Raw genomic sequence first — 21,884 nt, 5'->3', positions numbered from 1 at the left:
TGGTAGTGCTGTTGTTATTGGTTCCAGAGCACTGGCCATGATTGTACGTAACTCCATCTTTAGGTGAGAGACAAAATGGCAGCTGCATCATGCTACATCAGTGTAGAAAATTAATTTTCATGACGGTGATCCCATAACAAGTGGTTATTTGATTCCAGAATTACCCCTTTTCTCCCTTTCCATGGAGATATGCATGAGCAGTGTTTAGAAGTTGTAGATCCTGTATAAGTTCTCCCTTGTTCCTGGCTGCATATTTTGCTTCTGTGTTGACTACTCTGAGCGTGCCATTCTATGCTACAATTTTATGTCAGGAAAGAAAACACTTTCACTGAGTTAAACAGTTGGTTGGATTAACGTCGGACAATCTTTTATAAAGAAATGTTCTGCTCAGGTTAGCTTAAAGTTTAAATATGGTGTAGGCTAAGTTGAGACTTTGGTCCCTGTTATCTTAGTGCTTCACACAGAATTAATGCAGAGCACATACCAATAACTGTACAGGCTGATATTTTGGTGTACAGATATTTTCCGAAATTGCAGTTTATCAAACTGTATTGGAATGAAGCAGCAAATGCTTCATTGTATGTGATAGAATCTATTCAGCAGTGGAGTTCTTTGGTTGGCAGTATATCTCTTCTCCCTCATTCTCTGGCTCACATATCTCTGTCCATGTGTCTTTCAGTCAATCTGCCTGTCCATCTATTGCTTCCTCCTATCTATCTGATTCACCTATGTATACATCTATCATCTACCTTTCTATCTTTTTGCCTAGTATCCAAATACAGTCAACCTTGCCCAAGTCAAATCTATTTGGACAGAAGAAATAGCTTCGACTTAGACCCAAAAAAAAAAAAAAAAAATGACATATGTGGGATTAACTCATTGAGGATGGACTGATATTGGTATAACATGCATTTTCCATTGGCACCTGCCCGAGTATTGTCAAATATTAACCCGTTGAGCACGAGTCCCGAGTATACTGGGGCAGGTGTCTATGGGAAATGTGTGTTGTGGCTAAACCAAACCGTTCTCAACAGGTTAAGAGAAGAGGACTTGAAAAGTACTTCGATTTCAGCGATTATTCGACTTCAGCACGGTTGACTCTACTGTATTTAGTATACCCAGCATATACCTTATACCTGCACCAGTGATATAACAACTGTCCGCTTGGCATGAGTTGTTCAGACAAGAATGCCTGAGATCCATATATGATGAACCATGGCTATGTATATTTTTAAATAGAAAACGGTAGTTGTTGTGTGTGTTGTTTTTTTAAATAGATCTCATGTGACAGCTGGACTCTTCAGTTAAAGTTAGCTTAACATGTGGCTGGATTTACTGACAGTAAGCTATGAAATCTAAGCTTGAGGTATACCTATACCTGAGGGGAGGAGAAGGTAATTTCTATTGAGGAAACTTTCAACCAGTCACCCATCAAGCCAGCCCGGTTTCTTGTTTTAACTTACTACAATGTAGTATAATAGTAGAAGCAACCATCTGTCCCTATTTCCTTATTTCCAGAATCATCACATACTCCCACTCCAGAATTTGTTTATATGTAATCGATAAAGTAGGATGCTGTGCTTTTTTCCATCCCCCTGCTCAAGGAAAGATTATTTCTAAGTCCCCTTGTGTGTCATTTCTGTCACAAAATTGGTTGCAGATTTGATACACGCAAGATCCCACTCTCTCTGTAAGTGCCATACGGTAAAGACAGAACACATGTCGTGTAGATTACAGCTGTACTTGGATTTGTAACAATCAAAATTAGTGTATTCAAGTGTTTTTTAAAGTCCTACATTACTCAAGTGTATATTCATGGGAATTTCATTGTTATAAAAGCAGTATTTGGATTGAAGGAACTACTCTTCTCATGCCATTGATAGTGTGAGCATCTTTTGTAAGCTTTTCATTTTCCAGTGTTTGAAAGTATTGAGAAAATTACAACAGAATCCAGACATATATACTCCATTTTCTACTGATTCCTTGTTGCCTGAGGATTATAGAAGTATTGAAGTACCATACCATATTCACTTATCGGAGGCATCTGAACTCGTTCCATACTGACAGTGCATTATTTCTAGATAAGGAGAGCACATAGACACTTGGTTCTGAAGTGAATGGCAACCATCGTGAACTGGGATGTTGGTGAGAAACGGGGAAAAATATCTTGCTGCAAACACCCAAGTGGATCATTTCTGACTAAAGTTTCTGTTTTCTTGGCACTTATGTCACAAAACAACTCAATTCATCTGGCATGGTATCATAGCGGAAGTGAGTTATTTTGATGATGCATAATTAAAGTCCTTTTCATGGGTAAAGTTCAATGTGCATATATTAGATTTTGACGAGGCATGTGCTTTATATGTATTTTCATTATTATATTATTATAACCTCTTGCCTTCTATGGAAAGGATTCTACACATGTTTGCCCCATTAAACAATCTTCTTTCATAAACAAATTCAGTTTAGGGGGGGAATAAAAAATCCAAAACTAGGGGAAATTCACACACTCTTTTCATATTTCAGTGTGTGTATGTGTTTTAACAAATCAGATCGTCAATGTTGAAAAGAGAAAAAATGTTCTTGAAGCTTCACATACAAATGTATAACTCTAGGCTTTATGGAATTGTATCTATTTTTTCTTCATCTTCAGTGAGCTGATCATCATATTTATCAGACAATTCTGTGCAGAACAAAATGGAGACGTAGAGATTTTGCTTTTCAGTGCAGCTCATTCTCATTCGTCTTTAACTACCAGTTGTGGTGAAAAGTGGTGGTATTCAAAGATGTTAGCGTGATGACAATACACATTTCATTGATACAACAAACTGTTTTTGCATTGCCCGAGTAAAGCATGTTACTGGGTTGATTGCAATACTGAATTGGTCTTTTGTGAGGTTTGTGTAACTAGTTGTAAGCATTTTCATTCATTGTACTGAAGGTTACTAATTCACAGATTCAAAGTAAAAGGAATGCTAGAAACAAAAAGGAAGTCCACGCACGAACAGTTACACAGTGAAATTCAGAATGAGTCTTGTGTAAAACTCGTTTTATAGCGTTTCTACACTTTGGCTGTAGATGATTGAGTCTGTAATGTCAAGAGAGGGCAGCCTTGCTAGTTATCGAGATTAATTGACTACATCATACAGATGCGTTTTTTGATCTGCTCATGCGAGTAATAATTTGCCCAAAGCCTATCCAAAGCTGTCAAACCGTGCATGCTGTCAAGATGTAAGCCTGTTGCAATCGATGGTGCTTTTACAGGCTGGCGGCTGGGCTCATACAGACTAATGCCCTAAAATGTTATATTAAACATGATTGTAACAAAAACATCAAGTGTGACGTGTTTTGTGTTTATTTGCTCTAGCTCATCGTCTTCAAGTTATGCGTAGGTGTGTATTCATTTTATTGTAAAATGATGACTCTTCAAGGAAATTTCATCCTTATATTGTGGTGCTTTGTATGTAAAACAGGAAAATTAACGAAGTTGATCGGTGAAGATTTTGGGAAAATATCAGACATACACAAACGTTAACTAATATTTTAGAGATTGCAACAAATTCGCAATTCTGCGTGACGTTGCCGTGTGCAGCTCTCCATTCGGTTTGCACACGAATGTTCACCAATTTAGATGTTCTTCTAGAGAAGTGTTTTCAGCAGACCTGAGATTTGTTGGTTTGTTTGTTTTGTATGTGATAAGAGTAGTACATTTTTGCATATCTTCCTCATCGGATATTGTGTCTGTGCCCAAATATTTGGGGAAAATGAAAGCTGTAAGTGAAACTTGGCATACCGAACAGATGGAGAGTTGCTCAACAGCTATAATAGATCACACATTGTTGCAGATTCATGTTACTCTTTTACAATATTCATGATGTACGCCATTGTTTTCCACAAAATCTTATTGATTTACTTCTCTGATTTTTCTGCTTACGAAGCAGCATACTATCAGGATGGGATTTTCCCCTTTAAATATTGCCATTATGACAACATGGAAATCTTTAGCGTGATGGGTGACATGACATTTGCTCCTGCGATGATTGCTCTGATCTTATTTTTGTAATTTTGTAATCTTGCCTCTTCTTTTTTCTTTTTCTTTTTTTTTTTTGGGGGGGGGGATGTTTTACTATGAAAATTTATCAGGGAAAAGGATGGTATCAAACAAACAAAACAGTGACTGTTTACCACCCTAAAGATGGGTAATGCAATTTCCAAGCTTCGCAGTTTATCTTGAAGTTGTGGTCTAGCTCACAATCACATACGACAAGTTTGATGTGTTTATCATGTCGTGATATCACAGTTTTCCATGGACATGGATACAATAATATCTACCACAATTACCTTCACCTAAAAATGAGTGTAAGGGATTAGCAATTATCAATATTTGAATGAAACATTTAGATGTAAATGCTTATAAAGCAAAGCCCTAAGCCGTACCTAACATGAAAAACAATATTTTTCATGTTTGGTAAGGCGTAAGGCTGTCCAGTTATTCTTGAAAACAAAGATATTTCATAGGAAAGTGAATGTCCATAAAAGAGAATCAGTAAATAAGATACACTGATATCTAAAGCTTATAAGCGTTAAGTACACGTTCATTACGGACCACCGCTACTGGGAAAATCGAGTTTTACATGCTCGTGATTACCAGTCACTATACCAGTTGTACAGTAGTAGCCACACGTAGTTTGTTCTTCGTCTGTCTGTCTGTCTGTCTGTCTTTCTTTCTTTCTTTATCTCTCTTTTCGTAGATCCTTTCTGTCTTTTTTTTTCTCTCGCAATGACGTCACAATTTAAAGAAGGTGATACCGTAAGACGATGTGATATAGTGCTGATAGTATTTTGCTTTTAATACGCACCATTATGTGACAATTACACAAAACATGATATTGCTTGTCCCTAACTTGCAGGCATTTGCTGTTCTGTCTTATGTAAAAGCAAATTATATAGCATTTTACAATCGCAAAATTGCTTCCGAATTAGATGCACTATCAATGTGCTTTTTAATTTGTATTTTTATGTTCCATTTCTTATCGTGCTTTTTCCTCTTTTTTCTTTTTTCCCCCCTCTTCCCTGTTATTGTTTTTTTTGGTGGTTTTTTTTTTGGTGGTTTTTTTTTTTTTTTTTTTGGTTGGGGGGGGGGGGGGGATAGGCAACACTGCTAGGCCGTGCGTTGCCGTAATTTAAATTCAGGTACGATGTGGTATTACATGTATTTAACTTTGGTTCAGTACCAGTCGGTCTTGGACAGCGTCATGATTGTATCCAGATTGATACAGTGTGATCTTGAAAGAAGCATTAGCCTCTTCTTTGTGGGTGTCGCTTCTACGTAGAGCGGTTACGTGTTGGCGCGTTGTTCAGAGTGCGACGACCATGGGGCGAAGCTGTCCTTTTGGTAAACCGGCTTCAAGACGTACTCTTCCAACTGCTTCGGTAGCCCGAGTGTCTTGCAGGCAGGCCAGTCAAGTTTGTAGGGACGCATCGCTTTCCTCACTGTCTGGCGACAGAGGAAGAGTAGAGATCGAGGATTCCTGGCCAGGTCGAGGAGCCAGTCAGTGAGCGCGGCAGTTTCCGGGAGCGCCATTAACCGCGGCAGCGCGCCGCTGGTGTCGCGGATACTGATGCAAGTGGTGTGATCCATGATGAGACAGAAGCCAGCGGAATGCATGATGCTCTTCCCAAGATCCGGCAGCTGGATGCGGCGTAGGCGAGATGGGCGGAGCACCGTATGGTGCTGCTGCTCCACCAGTTTGCTGTTAAGGTACAAGAAGAGCGCCGATTGGCCGAGGGCGTTTTTGATGTCAGGATCGGCGCCGCGACTGAGCAGCCTAGAAATAATGTCCTTCTGGGTACAGATACTGACGGCTAGATGCAACGGCGTGTTGCCAGCAGCATCCACCTGGTTCACGTCGCAGACAGCCGTCAAGAGCAGCTTGACACAACCAAAGCCCGACCGTGCGTAGTTCCTCGCCGCGATGTGAAGAGGCGTCTCCCCGCGGGCGTTCCCGAGGGCAGGGTTGGCTCCGTTCCGCATGAGAACTGCCAGCGTCTCGGTGTGGCAAAACATGGCGCAGACGTGCAGCGGGGAATTCCCGTTGATGTCTCGAGCGTCTGGGTTGGCCCCCAATTCGAGCAGGACGCGCACACACGAGGGGATGTTGTAGAAGGCAACGAGGTGGAGTGGCGTTTGGCGCGAACCATCGCGGCAATCTATGTTGGCCCCTCCTCGGGCTAGCATCTCTATGCAGGAGATGGCCGTCGCAAAATCCCCAGGACACTGGCTACACGAGGCGGCGTGGGATTGCTCGGAGTGGATCCGGTTGATGAGACAGTGGAGGGCGGTGCGCCCGAAGGTGTCCTGGAGGTTAAGGTCCAAGCCAGAGTCCAGGAGCAGCTGCAGGACTGGGCTGTCCAGAGAGGAGTGACGCGTCAGGAACAGGGTGTGGAACGGAAGCTGGTTGGTTTTGGATCTTCCTCTCCCATCTCGGAGAAGGATTCCTGTCCAGTCAACTTTATGCTATAGATTGAAGGAAAAAAAAAAAGTTGATGAGTGTATGGATCATAGTTGTATCAAAGCCCTGAATCGTAGGCCTTAACCCCCGCCCTTCCGTGGTCAAAGGTACGGTATGCGTGGCGCGTAAATCTTCGATTTATAGGGCCAATTTCGCGCAACGAACTCTGGTCGAGAATTATAAAAAAGGACGTATTTGACTTTTCACCCGTGGATTTCTTTGAACAAGTGGATGTTTCTTTCTCTCTTTTTCTTTGAACTACTAAGAAATGTTAAATAGGGGTATGAAATATCTTGAAAAGAACAGAAGGATTGATCAAATCGTATGATCAAATTCATGGAATTCCTGGTATTTTGCCTGCTCAAGATAATTTCATTTTGTAAAGTATAAACATTGCCCCCCCCCGTCACCCTGTCTCCCTCCCCCGTCCCCCTCGACTTGATTGTTGTAGCTTAGCTATTTAAAGGGGCCCTGAAATCCAAATGCATGTTGATTAGTGTTGATTTATGATACCCTCAACATCACTTTTGCAGTAAAACAAATACCCAGAAACATTTCATTTATTTTTAACGATTTTTTCTTCTATTTTTCTTCAGATTACTTGGGAACGCCGCCCACAAAAAATCCTTCCAAACCAATCAATATCAATATTCTTGAGATGACCTCATCTGTCAATCATTGCTAAAGTACTGAAATGTTTAACAAAAGACATTGGAATGCACCTTCCTCTCGACTCGGCATAACTTGCATGTTTCTGTCCTAATACAAATTTTATTAATGTGACTAACAAAAGACATGGCGAGGGAACATGCAAGTTATGCTGAGTGTTTTTTTTTTTTTCTTCTTCTTTTTTGCTTGTCAGATGAAGAAACCCCGAAGTGGCACCAGAAGTTGCGCTGAAGTCTTTTTTTTTTTTTTTTTTTTTTTTTTTTTTTTGCTTGTTAGCTCATGAAACTCGGAAGTGCCCCCCCCCCCACTTTCGAAAACGTTCCGCCGGCCGTGCATAGGGCCTACTATTCGTCATACATCACACCTGCATTATGAAGAGGGGTTAAGCTACTATGTATGTTTGCCTTGAGATATGGGGTTGGAATAAGAGCATACATTGTACTTTCAAAACTGGAGGGTACATTGAGCGGTGTTCTGGATTTAGGGGGTCCCCAAGGCAGGAAAAGGTAAAAGCCTGCGAAAGGAGGGAGTCAGAAGGGGGAGGGGCTTTCAAAGGGAGGGAACGAACATTTTTAATACGCTTACCCTAGATAAGCATTATGAGTGGTGGTGGGTCCCACCCACACATATATAAACAACGATGCTATAGGGGCCTTGTAAACTAATAAGTGTCGAATTCATTATCAATAGAATTTATGCGTACCAGAATAAATCAACATTCTGTTCCTTGGATTTAGCGGGGGAAAAGAGAAGTTTACGCCATTCATTTGCTTTCTCATTTTATATAGAAGTGTCTATGGGCTCTTGACACTGCATGGAAGAGAAACTGCTCAGTTCATTGTTCATCGTCAAGTACTGAGTAATGCCGTTACAAGCGGTTTTACTGTATGATTAAACACTGACAATTTCTAAAATTTCCGTTTTGAATATCAACCTAGAAAGCCCGACACATTTTCTACCTATGGCAAAGAGACAACCTGTAATATGAGAGTCTGAACGTCCTCATCTTCTTATTCTGATAAGAAGATGAATAATATTCTTTTAGCTTACGTTAGAGTTCTTTGAAGCTGACTGCACTATTAATCCACGTGATTGCTCTACTTGTATTCCGTTTGTAAGTAGGGTTGGACCTACTACTAATCGACCGCCTAATGTTTATTTGCTTGATAAGAATATTTAACACTGAAATTCACGTAAAAAACTTGACCTACGTGATTGAGAAAATCCAGCTCTATCAAATGCCGTTGTTCCCTTTTCGATTCGAAGTTTCAGTGCAAAAATATCGCCGACGAACTTGCGTGGCCTCGTTTCAGCTCCCCGCGGTAAATCGCGTTTTTAGGATCGACCGCTGATTTTGCATTGACAGTGCACGTAAACCGAGTTGTATTGAACACCGTGTTGTACGAAGCTTTTTAGAAGCCTTTTAGAAACTTCCATAGACATTACATTGTGCTATCATTACGATTCGGTGAAAATATTCATTCGAAATTTTGTCCTTGATTAAAACCATTAATGAACAGTGAATTATCGCGTTTTCCCACACCATCCTAATCTACATTCAAAGCCAATCCATTTTTATGTGCTTTGCGCGCAGAAAAGTGCGTACTAAATGTTCAGTGCGCGAATTATACGCGGTGGTTTCAGTAAGGGTGGTCGATATGTAGTAGGGCTACTATACTAGAAAGCAAAGATATTCTGCTGTCGTGTCTACTTAACGTACATATCTCTGTACTTTAGTAGGACTTTAAACGGACAGAAAAAAACTGCTTACTGAAAGGAAACATCTGCAAAACTCGACGTCCCCATTTTCGATTGCCCGACAAAGCTTCTCGCTGGGTTTAGTGACGTCAGGAAAGGAACTCAAACGCAGCATGCAGAGAGGCAAATCCTCGCCTTGGTCATTGGTGTGACACGAAGCGTCAACGAGACAGCGCCTTGGGCTCTCCGATCCAGCGCCCAGCGGGGTCCGCCCGGGGTTGCCAGCGAATCGCGAAGACCTGTCAATGCTGTGATGCCTGCCCCTAGAATTCATGGCTTGAAAGGTCTCGTAAAATTTCAGAGCCACAGATCTAGAAATGAAATGAAATTTAGATACACGTAGATCTCTTCGTCAACCCCAGCAGCAAAGTAGCCTCATGCTCAGATGATAAGCCTGTAGAAGTTTGCCCCTGTCATCGTAAAGCTATTCCCGTGATGTCGTCGGGAGGGGGGGGGGGGATACGTAATTCCCCCATTCACAATAATCTGTGCGTGTGCTGCGCGCTCACCATTATTTCACGCGCTTTTGATACACTGGCTGTAGTACGCGTGTCTGCACATGTCCTTTATGTAGCCTGATTGAATACGTTTTATGCGTCTTTTTGCATCTAGCGCGCGCAGAACACTGAATTATTGCCCAATTGCACAATATACTAGGGAGGTTTATTTTCAGCATGAAGCCCTATGTTTAGTCTCCAAAAAGGATCCAATCTACGTGGAACTTCTGTGCCATACGATGTGCGCTGATGGGGTGAAAGAATGATGCAGTTTGCATGGTTCCGTCTCTTTGTAATACATCTGTTGTTATCTTCTTCTTCATTCGGTAAGTGTGACTAAAGTTGAGGTTGAAGATTAACTTTGTTTATTCAACTCGTGGACGTAGGCTAAACAGTCGATCGCAATGTGTATTTTGATCTGCCCCAAACTAGACGATATTATGGCTTAAACTAAGTTTATGTACAAAGTTGGTAGGCCCTACACACCGACAAGTGAAGTCTCCAGAAATCACATCGGGTGAAAGTACAGTGCAGGGACCACGGAACGTGTGTGTGTGTGGGAGGGGGGGGGGGGGAGGGGTGGCTTCTTACCGATTTGGACCATTACTGGACAGTATTTATTTATTTTTAACTGATAACTACTGTTGTGAGGACTGTACCAATATTAAGTTTGAAATGTCTCTGTCTCTGTAGCTTACGGAGCCTAATAGGCCCTATAGGGCCTATAGGGCGCAGGAAACGACGGGCGCAAAACGAGTTTTTAACCCCCCCCCCCCCCCTGCCCCTGTAACAAATAATTATTTAAAGACCAAAATGAACAATAATTTCTTGTCTAAAAAAAAATGTGTCTTGTCAATTTGAAATAATACACTAATAATATACGCTATTAGTATTATATAAATCTATACACTAACTGATTTACTTATGAGCAAATTTAGTGTATAGATAGTGTTAGCCTCGCGTCCTCCATTGTGCTCCCTGATACATACCTTTACCAAACCTTTCATTTATACTCCTTTCCTTCTATACTTTCTAGCAATATAAGAATAATTTTCTTTGCTCGAGCAATGCGATCACGTTTAAGCTTTTAATGAATACATTTCAGACGAATGGCAAAGTGAAAGGAGCTCGCTCGCTCTGCTAGTTATACTATAAATAGTAAAATGAATTCAATAGGCCTAGTTTTCATAAGTTTAGTTTTCGTAAGTTTTGATCATAGTTCTTCGCAGAAATTTGATTTAAAATGCTCTATAAAATCGACTTTTATACTCTGTTTTTACAGAGTCTTTTTTGTAACCCCCCCCCCCCACACACACACATGTAGCCTAAGCACACACCCTCGCCGAGGATCTCACACCGTCACATAATGTACCCCCCCCCCGCATTAATACAGCCCTTTGCACTGATTTTTTGTATACTATGTTTAATTCCCTAGAAGTTTTCTATTTAATGCTCTATAAACACGACTTTTGTAATCTGTTTTTACAAAAATTCCCTACCCGTGGGAGGGGGCGGGACACGTCCCTACCGTGAGAGGGGAATACCCCTTCCCACACCCTCCCCCCGCTCGGTCGCTTGCGGCTTCCTCGCCGAGGGTTTCACGCCGTCATGTACCCCCGTGTGTTTTAAGGATAGTCCTTCGCACTGATTTTTTCTTTCACTATGTTTAATGTCCTACAAATTGTTTTTAAATGCTCTATAAACGCGACTTTTGTACTCTGTTTTTTTTTTTTTTCAAAAAAACCCTACCGTGGGAGGGGGATACCCCCTCCCACACCCTCCCCCTTCCCCTCGGTCGCTTCGCTCCCTCGCCGAGGATCTCACATCGTCACATAGTGTATACCCATATGTCACTCCTCCGCCAAACTTCAGTGTTGCATAATTAGTTTCAGCATTACAGAGGATATCTTCACTGCATGACCTGTTGTTCAGTGCCCACTCTCAAAACTACGCATATACTATATATATATATATATATATATATGACCCTGAAATTTGAAATTTGAAATTTGAAATTTATTCATATTCCACATAGTGGACATTATATGATAAAATATACAGGGTATAACACATGGTGGATATAATATCAATACTATACAGAGTATATTACATGTATATATAAAATATCGTGATATTCTGAGATAAAATCACACCATGTACAAATGTGGAGGGGACTACTTAGAAGCACTGCTTGTTAAATGTAGTCCCCCTACAGATTACAGACAAAATAATATCAAAGATAAGGCTGAGTAGAATAACAAAAACACCATATATACACTATTTACAAGGGCACAATTATGAACCGTACTATGGATATACAACAAGTCATGTATATGTTACAAAGCACAGGTTTATGTATAAAGTGCACCACAAAACAAACAAAAAGTCACCAGACATGGGTTTTTAGGTAAGGCCAAAAAAAAAAAAAATTGTTGCATTGGCGTAACATGAGATTTTCAAATAGGGTCGGTCGGGCGGATTTTTTTTTTTTTTCTTTTTTTGCTACTTGCATTTTACGTGTAAAACTCGTGCTCAGCTCAGTAAACAGTTACAACTGCTACACCGAATGTGCTGTGTTCATCTATTCTACAAATCATTTATGAGGCCGATATTACTGGAATTATACCCCTTCACAGAATTTAAAGATGTTGAAATCCCTATCCTGAATGTTTTCACTTCATATTTTACTATTTTGACCTAGATAAGATATATGCAAATTGACCCATATGTATGATCTTTTCATCGCACACGGCGATCTCTATTACAGTCCCACATATACAGATTCGTGTAAGTTCTTTACACAAGAAACCTATGGCAAAACTGTGCACAATACATCGCAGTCTGAATGCTACGTATTGTTAGAGTACGTGTCCGTGTTGGAAACAGATGACGTACTGATCAAGGAAGGCTTATGTGTGAGGCGCTAGATCTCTCCCTCGTACATCCGATATCCCCAGAGCCGTTTCCACTTCCGGGTTTGTGCGATCGCGATCACAATCAACAAGATATTTGATATCGATAGCAAAAAAAAATAATAAAAAAACATGGGGTCGGCGGAATTTTTAGGGTCGGGCGGGTTACGCCAATGCAACATTTTTTTTTTTTTTTTTTTTTTGGCCTAAGGGCAGATTCTGAAAGAACATACATGTACTCTAAGCTTTAAAATGATGTACTAGTATAACTCAATTCAAATGGATTCCCTAACCTATATAAATACTGGAAAGAAAGCACACACTCTGGAAAGTGTGCACTGAGGAAAGAGGCTCCGAAGTAAGGGTCTATTCAAGTGCTTAATTAAGCCGTGCTACCTGTGCCATGAATGGGACAAAACATGATGTTAACTACTGTAGTACCAACAATTAAGGGATTATCAGATTAAGCTGAAATTAAGCATGGTTTATTACCACATTCTGACCATGATAAAGTGTCAACTTTCAGAGCAATAGCATTTTCCTTTCAAAAGTTATTAGAGTTGAAAGTGAAGAGGGTGCAAAGGATTTTCAGGAAATGAAAGGGGCCTCTGAAAGGAAAACCTGATCACAATACTCTACCAAAAAAGGGGTTGTAGCAAAACTGCTAAAAACCCACTTTCCCCTTCAATCTATGATCCAAAACTCATGAATAGTGTAGAAGAAAGATAGCTCTTTCAGAAAATATGGAAAACTCAAAATTGACCCGGTTCACCCATTTCACCTTTCTTGAGTCCTCGCGTAAAATCAAGGTGTGCGACTTTTTGTTCGTTTTGTGATGCACGGTCACATATACGTGATAATTTCATTCCGTATAATTTATGCACGGATTATTTATTCGTCAGGAAAAGGAAACAATGACACAAAAGACGCGGACGTACCCCAGCCGATCCCATCACATCGTGAGAGTCAACCACGGGACGCCCGAGTCCGTCGGCGAGATTACATCGGTCGGGCCGTAGATCGTAACATTAATTCTGTAAACGGAGACTACAGCAACTCTCTAATCGGACAATATCGAACCGAGAATTTAGCAGACGGAAAACCGAGGGGACAATTCCTAAACGCCGATTCTTACGGCGGTGGGAACCAGTTAAGGGTGCTGAGCGCTGGTTCCAGGCGAACCATAAATTTGGATCTCGGGCGAATTGGCAACCCGAGAATTTCTGATGCTGACCTCAATCACTTCGACGACAACAATCTCGAGAACGAACTGAACGCACTGGCCACGGGATTCGAAGCTCGACATGATTTCGGCGCTCCAGTCATCGGCAGGACCAATGACCTTGGCAATTACCATTACCACGGCTTGGGCTTTGATGATCACGGATCGAATCAGCTTTTTCGAGGACTCGAGACTGTTGAGCGCGCTCGTGTTGACCCGGGTCCATTCTGGATGGAATGGGGTCACTGCAATGTGTCGTGCGGTGTAGGCAAGCAGTCGAGATGGAGGCAGTGCCGGGGTCAAATGTCACAAGTCAGAGGTCTATGCAACAGGGTCACAGGTCGCGAGGAAGAATGGAGGCGATGTCTTGGGATGGACTGTGATCAGCAGACGGTCAAGGAGCTCACCGGAGGTTGTCAAGGTAACTATGAGAGTCGATTAACCATGGTCAATAAATTAGTCAGTTGCTATGAAATTATTTGTTTTTCTGCCATCACTTCGACATTACTTTTTGATTTTGCTCTGTGTTTTTTTTCTTTGTTTGCTATTTGGAAAACAAAGCATGCAAAAAAATAATTGAATGATTCGGAAAGAAGATAACTTTTAATTAAAGAATTATGTGTGACAGATTGTAATAAAAATAATTTCGTCGTCTAGGGCCTACTCTGTGTCGTTATTGTTGTGGCTATATGCCTACAGTGTACTTTGGCTTTGACCGAATTCGATAACGTTCGAGATGTGGCATGGATGATACAAACATAGATGGTAAAAGTGTGTAGTTCTATTGGACTTACTTGTGAAAATCAAGGAAAGAACAGTTTCGTGACTCGTCCGAATCACTTCCTCAGCTCTCTCAGGCTAGCGAGGATTCACCCGTGATGGGTGAATGGGCGATGTTACTGCATGCCTTATTGTCTGTAAGTCGAGAAATTTTCCTTTATTAGAGGAGTAAGATTTCATATTCGCAGTCTTTATTAGTGGAACAGGATTTTGCATTCGTTGAAAGATGAGGCGCTCGATTCAACTCGGCTTCTTCTTGCTCGGCTTGTACATCTTTTACTTCTTGTGAATTCTCCTCCATTAGGTCCTAAATGGTACCCCGGGTTTGTGCCACCTGTGAATCGACTAGTTGACATCAATTATAGTGATGAGGATATCAGCAAATTAGTGTCATGATAATCATTGCCAACTTTTTTGGGGTTACTATTACGGTCATTACATCATGTTCATCGCTTAACTTAGATGCAACCAAGGATGCAACTTTACTACGCAGTTCAAACAAACTTACAGAAAACGCTGTGACGAAAAATTACGCACAGAACAAGTATAATGCCTGGTGCAACTTCTGAATTAAAGGAACGACCCACTCAAATGAAGAAGTAGATTTCCTGAAACGAGAGAAGGCATGTAAATATGACAAAATACCCTCATTTAACAAAAAAAGTAACGTCCAAGAGAGTTAAATAAACTGAGAGGTTGACACGCTCTCGTGGAACGGTATGACGGTCAAGATCGCGAATGGAGATTTTCGACATAAATGAACCGTGAGCTAGTTAATTTGCTTTACTAGGTTTAGCTCCATTTGTCGACGTTAAGTGAAGCATTAAAGCGAATTTACCGTCACTTTCATTTTTCAATTTTTCTCTTTTACTTCACATTGAACACCTTCCCCGAATTGTTGCATACCGCCAGACCAGTTCATAACCACCCTGTTGCTGGGCATGCTTGTCGGGATAGGTGTTGCCCTAGGAGTATCTCTCATGTGTGCGTGTCTCTACGGTTGCCGCAAGCCAGATGGAAGGTAATCAACTGGTCGTAGATCTATGATCCAAGATCCCAGCACAGCGATATCGCTGTTCAAAGTGCATTTTCAAAACCAATTAAAACCTCACTTAGATATCGCCGGTTCAAAAGATATCATTGCCAATGGCCATCTGGCGTAACGTTAAAATCGAAAGTGTGTGACGTGCGATTCATGTCATGAAACATGGAATGAAACAGAATACTATAAGCCAAATTTTGCCAATTTAACAATGTATCCCTTGCCAAAATACATTATTCAGGGAAGTGTATAGGAGAAATACCTTGCCTTTTACGTATAACAGTAACATTGGTGAAACATAATCATTATAATGAAAAATAAACTGTGTTGCCAGAACAACTTTACTGACAATTAACAAATCGTAGTTACGGGATAGTTGTCCGTTCATTCTGGTGTGTGTTACGTTAATGACCTTTAGCACCTACCTAACAACTTTTTTTCTCTCTCTCTTTAAACTGTATAGAAGTAAAAGAGCAGTTTAAAGTGTATGACAGCGTATTTTATGTTTCTTATCGAAATTTCAATCAGCAGCATATGCCCGTCTTTCACGTGCGGTTGTGGCGAGTGTTGCAGCGACAGGCCGACAGGGACCTGTTGCTATGGTTGCGACGGGGCGAATAGCTGCTGCTGTTGCCAGCCATGTTGCCAAGATTCGTATTCGCCATACGACATGCGCTACTTACACACCCAATACCCCTATCATCCCAGCTACCGCTACGGAGAGCCTGGCCGGTATAAACGTCCACCGGAGCCGCTGTAAGTTTGAAAGGCTTCTGGAACAACACATTTTTTTTTGTTTTTTTTTTGGTAGTGTGTGTGTGTGTGTGTGTGTACTTTGTTTTTTAAATCTATTTGCATATAGTTCCAACATTTACTACATGTGGAAGTATAAAGGAACAATAAGATGGAAAAGCAAGAAGACTTTAAATATGAAAAAAAAAGAAGAAAACTAATAGTAAGATAATTTAATTAGTCGATTAAGAATGAATACAGTGCACTCTCGTTACAACGAACACGGTTATTACGAGATTTCGCATCTAACGAAGTACTAAGTAAAATTCAAGGCCCAAAGTTATCATCTGCATGATAATCTTTTTGCACTTTATTTGCTCGGATATAACGAAATTTCATTAGATCGAAAATAGAAATGCCGATCCCGAGGACTTCGTTATAATTGGCATGATTGGAGTCACCTGTAGCAACGCAAATCTGCTGCAGTCTTAAAAAATAAAAAATAAAAATGCGAGTTCTTTCTGTTACCTGTCTAAAGATTCCCTTCTCTCAATATCTACCACGAGGCGTGTAGTTCCTGAATCTTACATCACTGTTGCTATGATACGTAAGTTTGGTTATCATTATTTATTGAGAGTATAAGAATTATGGTTAAGGTTTGTTTGTTTGTTTTCTTTTTCTTCCAGACCACGATCAAGCCCAAAGAAGAGAAATGATAAAGAACCGGAATACATTGAAATCGATCTACCAGTGTCCCGTAGCCCTCGTAAGACGCCACAAAAACAAAAAGACAAAAGAGTCGCGTGAGTATTTTTATCTTTATTCACAATGTCTCTTTCATCTGTGCTTCCTTCGAAACATTATCTCGATTTAAAAGCAGTCATGGTGTATGAGAGAATGGAAACCACTAGTGCATTCAGTTGATACGTGATACGAGCGACACGACATTTGCTCCTGTGACAGTTGCTCCGGTCTTATTTTTCTCCAAGGACTTCGGGTAGGGTTAGGGTTAGGGTTGTGACACGGTTTATTTTGATGTGAGGGCTTAGGATTAGGAGTTAGGGTTATGTTTGTGGGTAAGATGAATGTTTTGCTTAGCATGCAGATATTTCATGGGAGCAAATGTCATGGAGTCGTGGATAAGAGAATGTGTTTGGTGGAGGCATTTCATATTGTTACACCGTACTTCGTATTCCCGACCGGACGAGTCAAGCGGATTTAACAAATAATGCCCTAACTTCTACACTTTCAAAATTCAACAATCGCCGTTCTGTCTTGATGCTGAGCTCCAAAGTCACTCCGAGTGAAGAAACTGCCCGTCGATGTCTTTCTCAGTAAGATTTTCGTACCGACGAAAATTATAGTGTGGCATGCAATGTTGCTGCCTGACATGGTTGGCATCCGACTGTCTCGTGAGACAATGATGTATATACACTGCATAGAAAGACCAGTTTATTTCTTGCTGGAGCATTTCCTGCAGTGACTACTAGTAAATAGGCCAACTCTTGATTAGCAGTCTGTTACTCTTGCTGCAAGTGAAAGAGGTCGGCTGCGGAGATGTGGGCAAAGCAGCTTTCATGTTATAGTGCTGTCATATTCATTGACGAGTCACTGTGGTGTAGAGGATATGACTCCGTGTTCTTATACCATGGATCCGGGGATCGAATCTTGCCTGGTGGTTGCACCCTTGGACAAGTGGTTTTGCCCATCGTGTTCCTTTTGATAGACACGTAATAAATGACCACCTTGCAATGCTTTAGTAATGATAACTGTAAGACCCTTTGTATAAAAATACTGTATACTGGTAAGACAATTCACTGCGTATGTAATACCATATTAGTAAACGATAGGGGTCGAATTACTTGATTTGATTTGATTTGATTTGATATGATAACATGGCATTGCTTTAGAATTAAATAAATTTTCAACAATTTCATTGAATATTATGTACAAGTAACTGGAATAAAACAGTATTCATTATTTTGCATGATGTTAACAGTTGCCATTACATAATGTACATCTGTAGAAATAATTACATGCGTTCCATATCAATATCCATATACAGAACAGTTGCCAAGAACCTAATGGCAATCGAAAATACGTAACATTGATACGATAAAACAAGGGGGTCCAAATAACACGAGAAGAGAGGGATTGTAGAGTCTAAACAAAGTCAGGTGGTTCTATACTTTATCTCTTCACCTTCCAGGAAAAGAGATCCAGAGCCTATTTACAATTCACTCGATGAGGAGACGGATGACCAAGTCGAGAATGAGTACATGGAAGTCCTCGCCGATGGCGGAGTCGATGATGATACATATCTGACACCAAGCCCTCAAGCAGTCGGAAAAAAAGGAGCATTGTAGGCCTTACTTACACCAAAAACATTGATTTATGTGCTTTGTTGTTGGTATATTTGACTGTTTGCTTAACTTTATTGTATTTTAAGAGCATACCTGGCAAGTGCGTGTACTTCTGTGTTCATCTGCATGTTTATGTGTGTCAGGAAGTCAAATACTTTTCGTATGTGTACAGCTAGCTTATACGTACCCATTACGGACCTATTGAGATTGTTATTTTTCTTTCATATGTAGACACCAATAGTGAATGCAATAATGGTGGCATGTCTATTACGTTTGATATGATGAACCTTCGTTAATATATGAAGAGTTTGTTTGCAAAAACCGATAAGTCCATATTTGCCAAATGGAGATATTTGCAATTAAAGGTCAAGAAAAATAAAGAGAATAATAAGAAAAATTTTGCTTCTTTTGACCATAACTTCGAAAATGTACCTTTATAATATGTAGTGACCAATATATCATTTAAAAGGTATTATTTTGTACTTTATGACAGAGACCGTACTTCAAAATCTTAAAAAATGGACTTATCGGTTTTTGCGAACAAACTCTATCGAAATAGGAACTTGAAAAGTTATTTAGATTTTGTTTCATTTTATAATTCAGTGCACTGTTATATCGTTTTCAGATGAGAGTGTGTATTTCCGTTTTTCTTCTTTTTTGGTCTAATTCAGGCGTCACTTTCAGGCTGTCGAATGAAGGGTTTTTTACAATAACACGATGCATTGGAATTTTCAACTCTCGATGAGCTATGGGTCAAGTTCCTCCTATTCCGTGCGATGAAGGTCACCATGACTTAATTAATCAAGAGAGCATTATCAAAGATGAATAAGAAAAAAATGTAAAGAGGGTTATACTTAATGTTACATGGATCAGTCAAACACAGCGCCAATCGCCACGTGTATGCACTACTACTGTTGGCGATGATGTATCAGGGAGATACCATGACACAAAAGCGTCTCTTCCATTTTTCTCCTTTCTTCACAACAGGTCACGTGACTATGAATTCCTCGGAAGACCTCCGCCTCGACCGCGATAGAACGATGGTAGAAGTCACAACGTGGAAAATCCTGTTGTAGAATATCTTTAACAACCGGTGTACCTCCCGCGACCAAAATATGAGACTATACCCTTCACAGGACGGGGCTGGTGGGAAACACCGAACGTCACTGTTTAACATCGTTTTCAGTTTTGAAAATGGGAGCGACATGGTCCTTTATGCCAGTAGTGGCTATCTTTTTATTTGTGTGTGTTTGTGTGTGTGTGTGTGTGTGTACAATTAAAGTCATGAAAAGGCTGCCGCTGTAAGTTAACCATGACGCCGTCATAACAGTGAAATTCAGTGAGTGACCGGAAGCACCATGGATACTGTTTCCCCTATAGACAGTAGATGAATCTATAAGAAAACGGTTACTTTATAGTGAGGTGTATTTAATCATACCTTTCTCATGAAGCGGGGGGGGGGGGAGGATGTATGTGGATGAATGTCCGATTAACATTAGGTTCACTGAATACAGAATACAAACACGAGTCGCCGTTATTACTCTAGTAAACTGAAACATCAAGCCTAATTTTGCAGGTTTTATCATTTCCTAACTGAATATTAACATGATCTATGGTTGATTAGTATCATGCAGAAAGTGTAAATCCCTGTGACATTATCCGGGCCGTAGGTAGATTTGGTTCATACATACCATTAGTCCACATCAGCATTTTACAAGTTATTCCACCCCATCCCCCGCCCAATAAGAAAATTTGACTCCACATGTGCATGCTGCGATCCGTCGGGAACGTGACTGCTGCATAAGATAGCAACACCAGAAATAAAAGATTTCATTCATATTACATGTAACATTTCAAAACTCGTATGGAAAAGTGAATATGCGTGTAATAATAAGAAAAATTTCTTTTCCTTTTTCATAGTTGTTTGTTTATTTGAGGAGGGTTAGTTTAGCCTTTTATATCGAAATCAGTCTGGGTTGTATATCGGCAACCAATACTCATGACGTTTTATCTTTCATATAACTCGAGGCGCATTTAATACTGTTGGTCTGTCTTAGGGATGGACGTTCTTTTAGATTCCATCCTGCCTCCTGCTGGCACGTTCGATTTGTTCAGCTGACAAGCAAATTTCTGCTGCCAATACCGGATTTCTCCAGCTGACAAGCAGAAATACAAAACAAAACAAAACTTACCTGCACTCCTAATAAGCCCTCTGGTACAGTACACACAGGCACACACGCACACATACACACACAACTTAACGCAGTGGGTTTTTTTTTTTCCGTTGGTGCCACTTCCGGGGTTAAAAAAAAGAAAAAAAGGAAAAGTGAGAGACCCCCAAGTGATTAGACCATGTCTTCGTATGAATTATTCCGCCAGCCCTGCTTTCTCTTGCTGTAGTGTCTGTGTCTTTCCTATCAAGGCAGATGAGTGTAACGTGTTGGTTCGGTGTTATAAATTAGCTGTCTCTTCTAATACCACGTGACTATGACTCCCCTTAGTTTTCTTCATGACCGATATCAAATTAACAGACAACTTCACAGATATTTGACATGTGCATGCACTCGTGACCACAAACATGCCATTAACTCACAGTCAGACAGACATACAGTACCTTCGCTGAGTCAATATACATACACATTCATAACATTATTTTTTAGCAACTACCATAAATGCTCCTGAATGCACATAGGAACATGAAGAAAAATAATCAAAGGCACCAGGCCATCTGTTTCACGCATTTCTCTTGCGACAGATTTTCTTTTTAAAAATTTTGATTATGAAATAAACGTGTGTGAGAATGTAACGACGTCCCCACAACTCATTAGAAGATTATTCTATTATGATTGATTGAAATTTAATTGTGTTATAGCATTGATTGGTGGTTGATATAAACTCTGCCTGAGCAGACGATGGCCGCGTCACGCGTGTACGAAAAAAAAAAAAAAAAGAGTGATGAAATACATGTGGAATGAAACTAAATCATATTTTATGACAGTCACTTAAAGGGACTGTACAGTACTGGTTCAGGTGGGGATTCATGTTTGAACATCCCTAAGTGAGATAATGAAAAGCCTCTTATGAACTATGAAAGAGCATGTAATTTTAAGAAGGATTCAACGTTTTATTTGATGAAAATTGGTTTTGAAATGGCAGAGATATCCAAAAAAGTGCTAATAATAAAAGGCGACATGCCACAACTTTAAGCTCTCTTTGTGTCACCTTGTTTTTGGATATCTCAGCCATTTCAAAACCGATTTTCATCGAATAAACTTTTGATACCCCTTAGACTTGCATGCTCTTTGACATCTCAATAGAGTGGTTTCTGAATATCTCGCAAAACGTTAAAAAGCTAAATCCTCACCTCGACCAGAACTGTACACACCCTTCAATGCTG

At 40.4% G+C, this 21,884-nt stretch overlaps 2 protein-coding genes across 2 annotated transcripts; one reads left to right on the top strand and one right to left on the bottom strand.

Annotated features, from left to right (window-relative positions):
- Positions 1–4,492: 4,492 nt before the first annotated feature.
- LOC140240358 (ankyrin repeat domain-containing protein 61-like) lies at positions 4,493–9,377 on the bottom strand. Its single transcript, XM_072320123.1, has 2 exons — positions 8,953–9,377; positions 4,493–6,517 (listed from the first exon to the last, which is right to left on the bottom strand). Exons 1-2 carry the CDS (start codon positions 9,211–9,213, stop codon positions 5,339–5,341), a joined length of 1,440 nt encoding a protein of 479 aa, XP_072176224.1. The 5' UTR covers positions 9,214–9,377; the 3' UTR covers positions 4,493–5,338.
- A 118-nt stretch (positions 9,378–9,495) lies between these two features.
- Positions 9,496–21,322, top strand: LOC140240464 (uncharacterized). Its single transcript, XM_072320234.1, has 7 exons — positions 9,496–9,762; positions 13,251–13,991; positions 15,263–15,371; positions 15,924–16,148; positions 16,811–16,927; positions 18,334–18,486; positions 19,475–21,322. The coding sequence occupies exons 1-7, from the start codon at positions 9,699–9,701 to the stop codon at positions 19,521–19,523; spliced, it is 1,458 nt and encodes a 485-aa protein (XP_072176335.1). The 5' UTR covers positions 9,496–9,698; the 3' UTR covers positions 19,524–21,322.
- Positions 21,323–21,884: the final 562 nt, after the last annotated feature.

The sequence above is a fragment of the Diadema setosum genome, chromosome 17 (assembly GCF_964275005.1).
Source record: "Diadema setosum chromosome 17, eeDiaSeto1, whole genome shotgun sequence".
Lineage (NCBI taxonomy): Eukaryota > Metazoa > Echinodermata > Echinoidea > Diadematoida > Diadematidae > Diadema > Diadema setosum.
The sequence above is the reverse complement of the archived record's forward strand: the minus strand, read 5'-3'. Positions and strand labels throughout refer to the sequence as shown.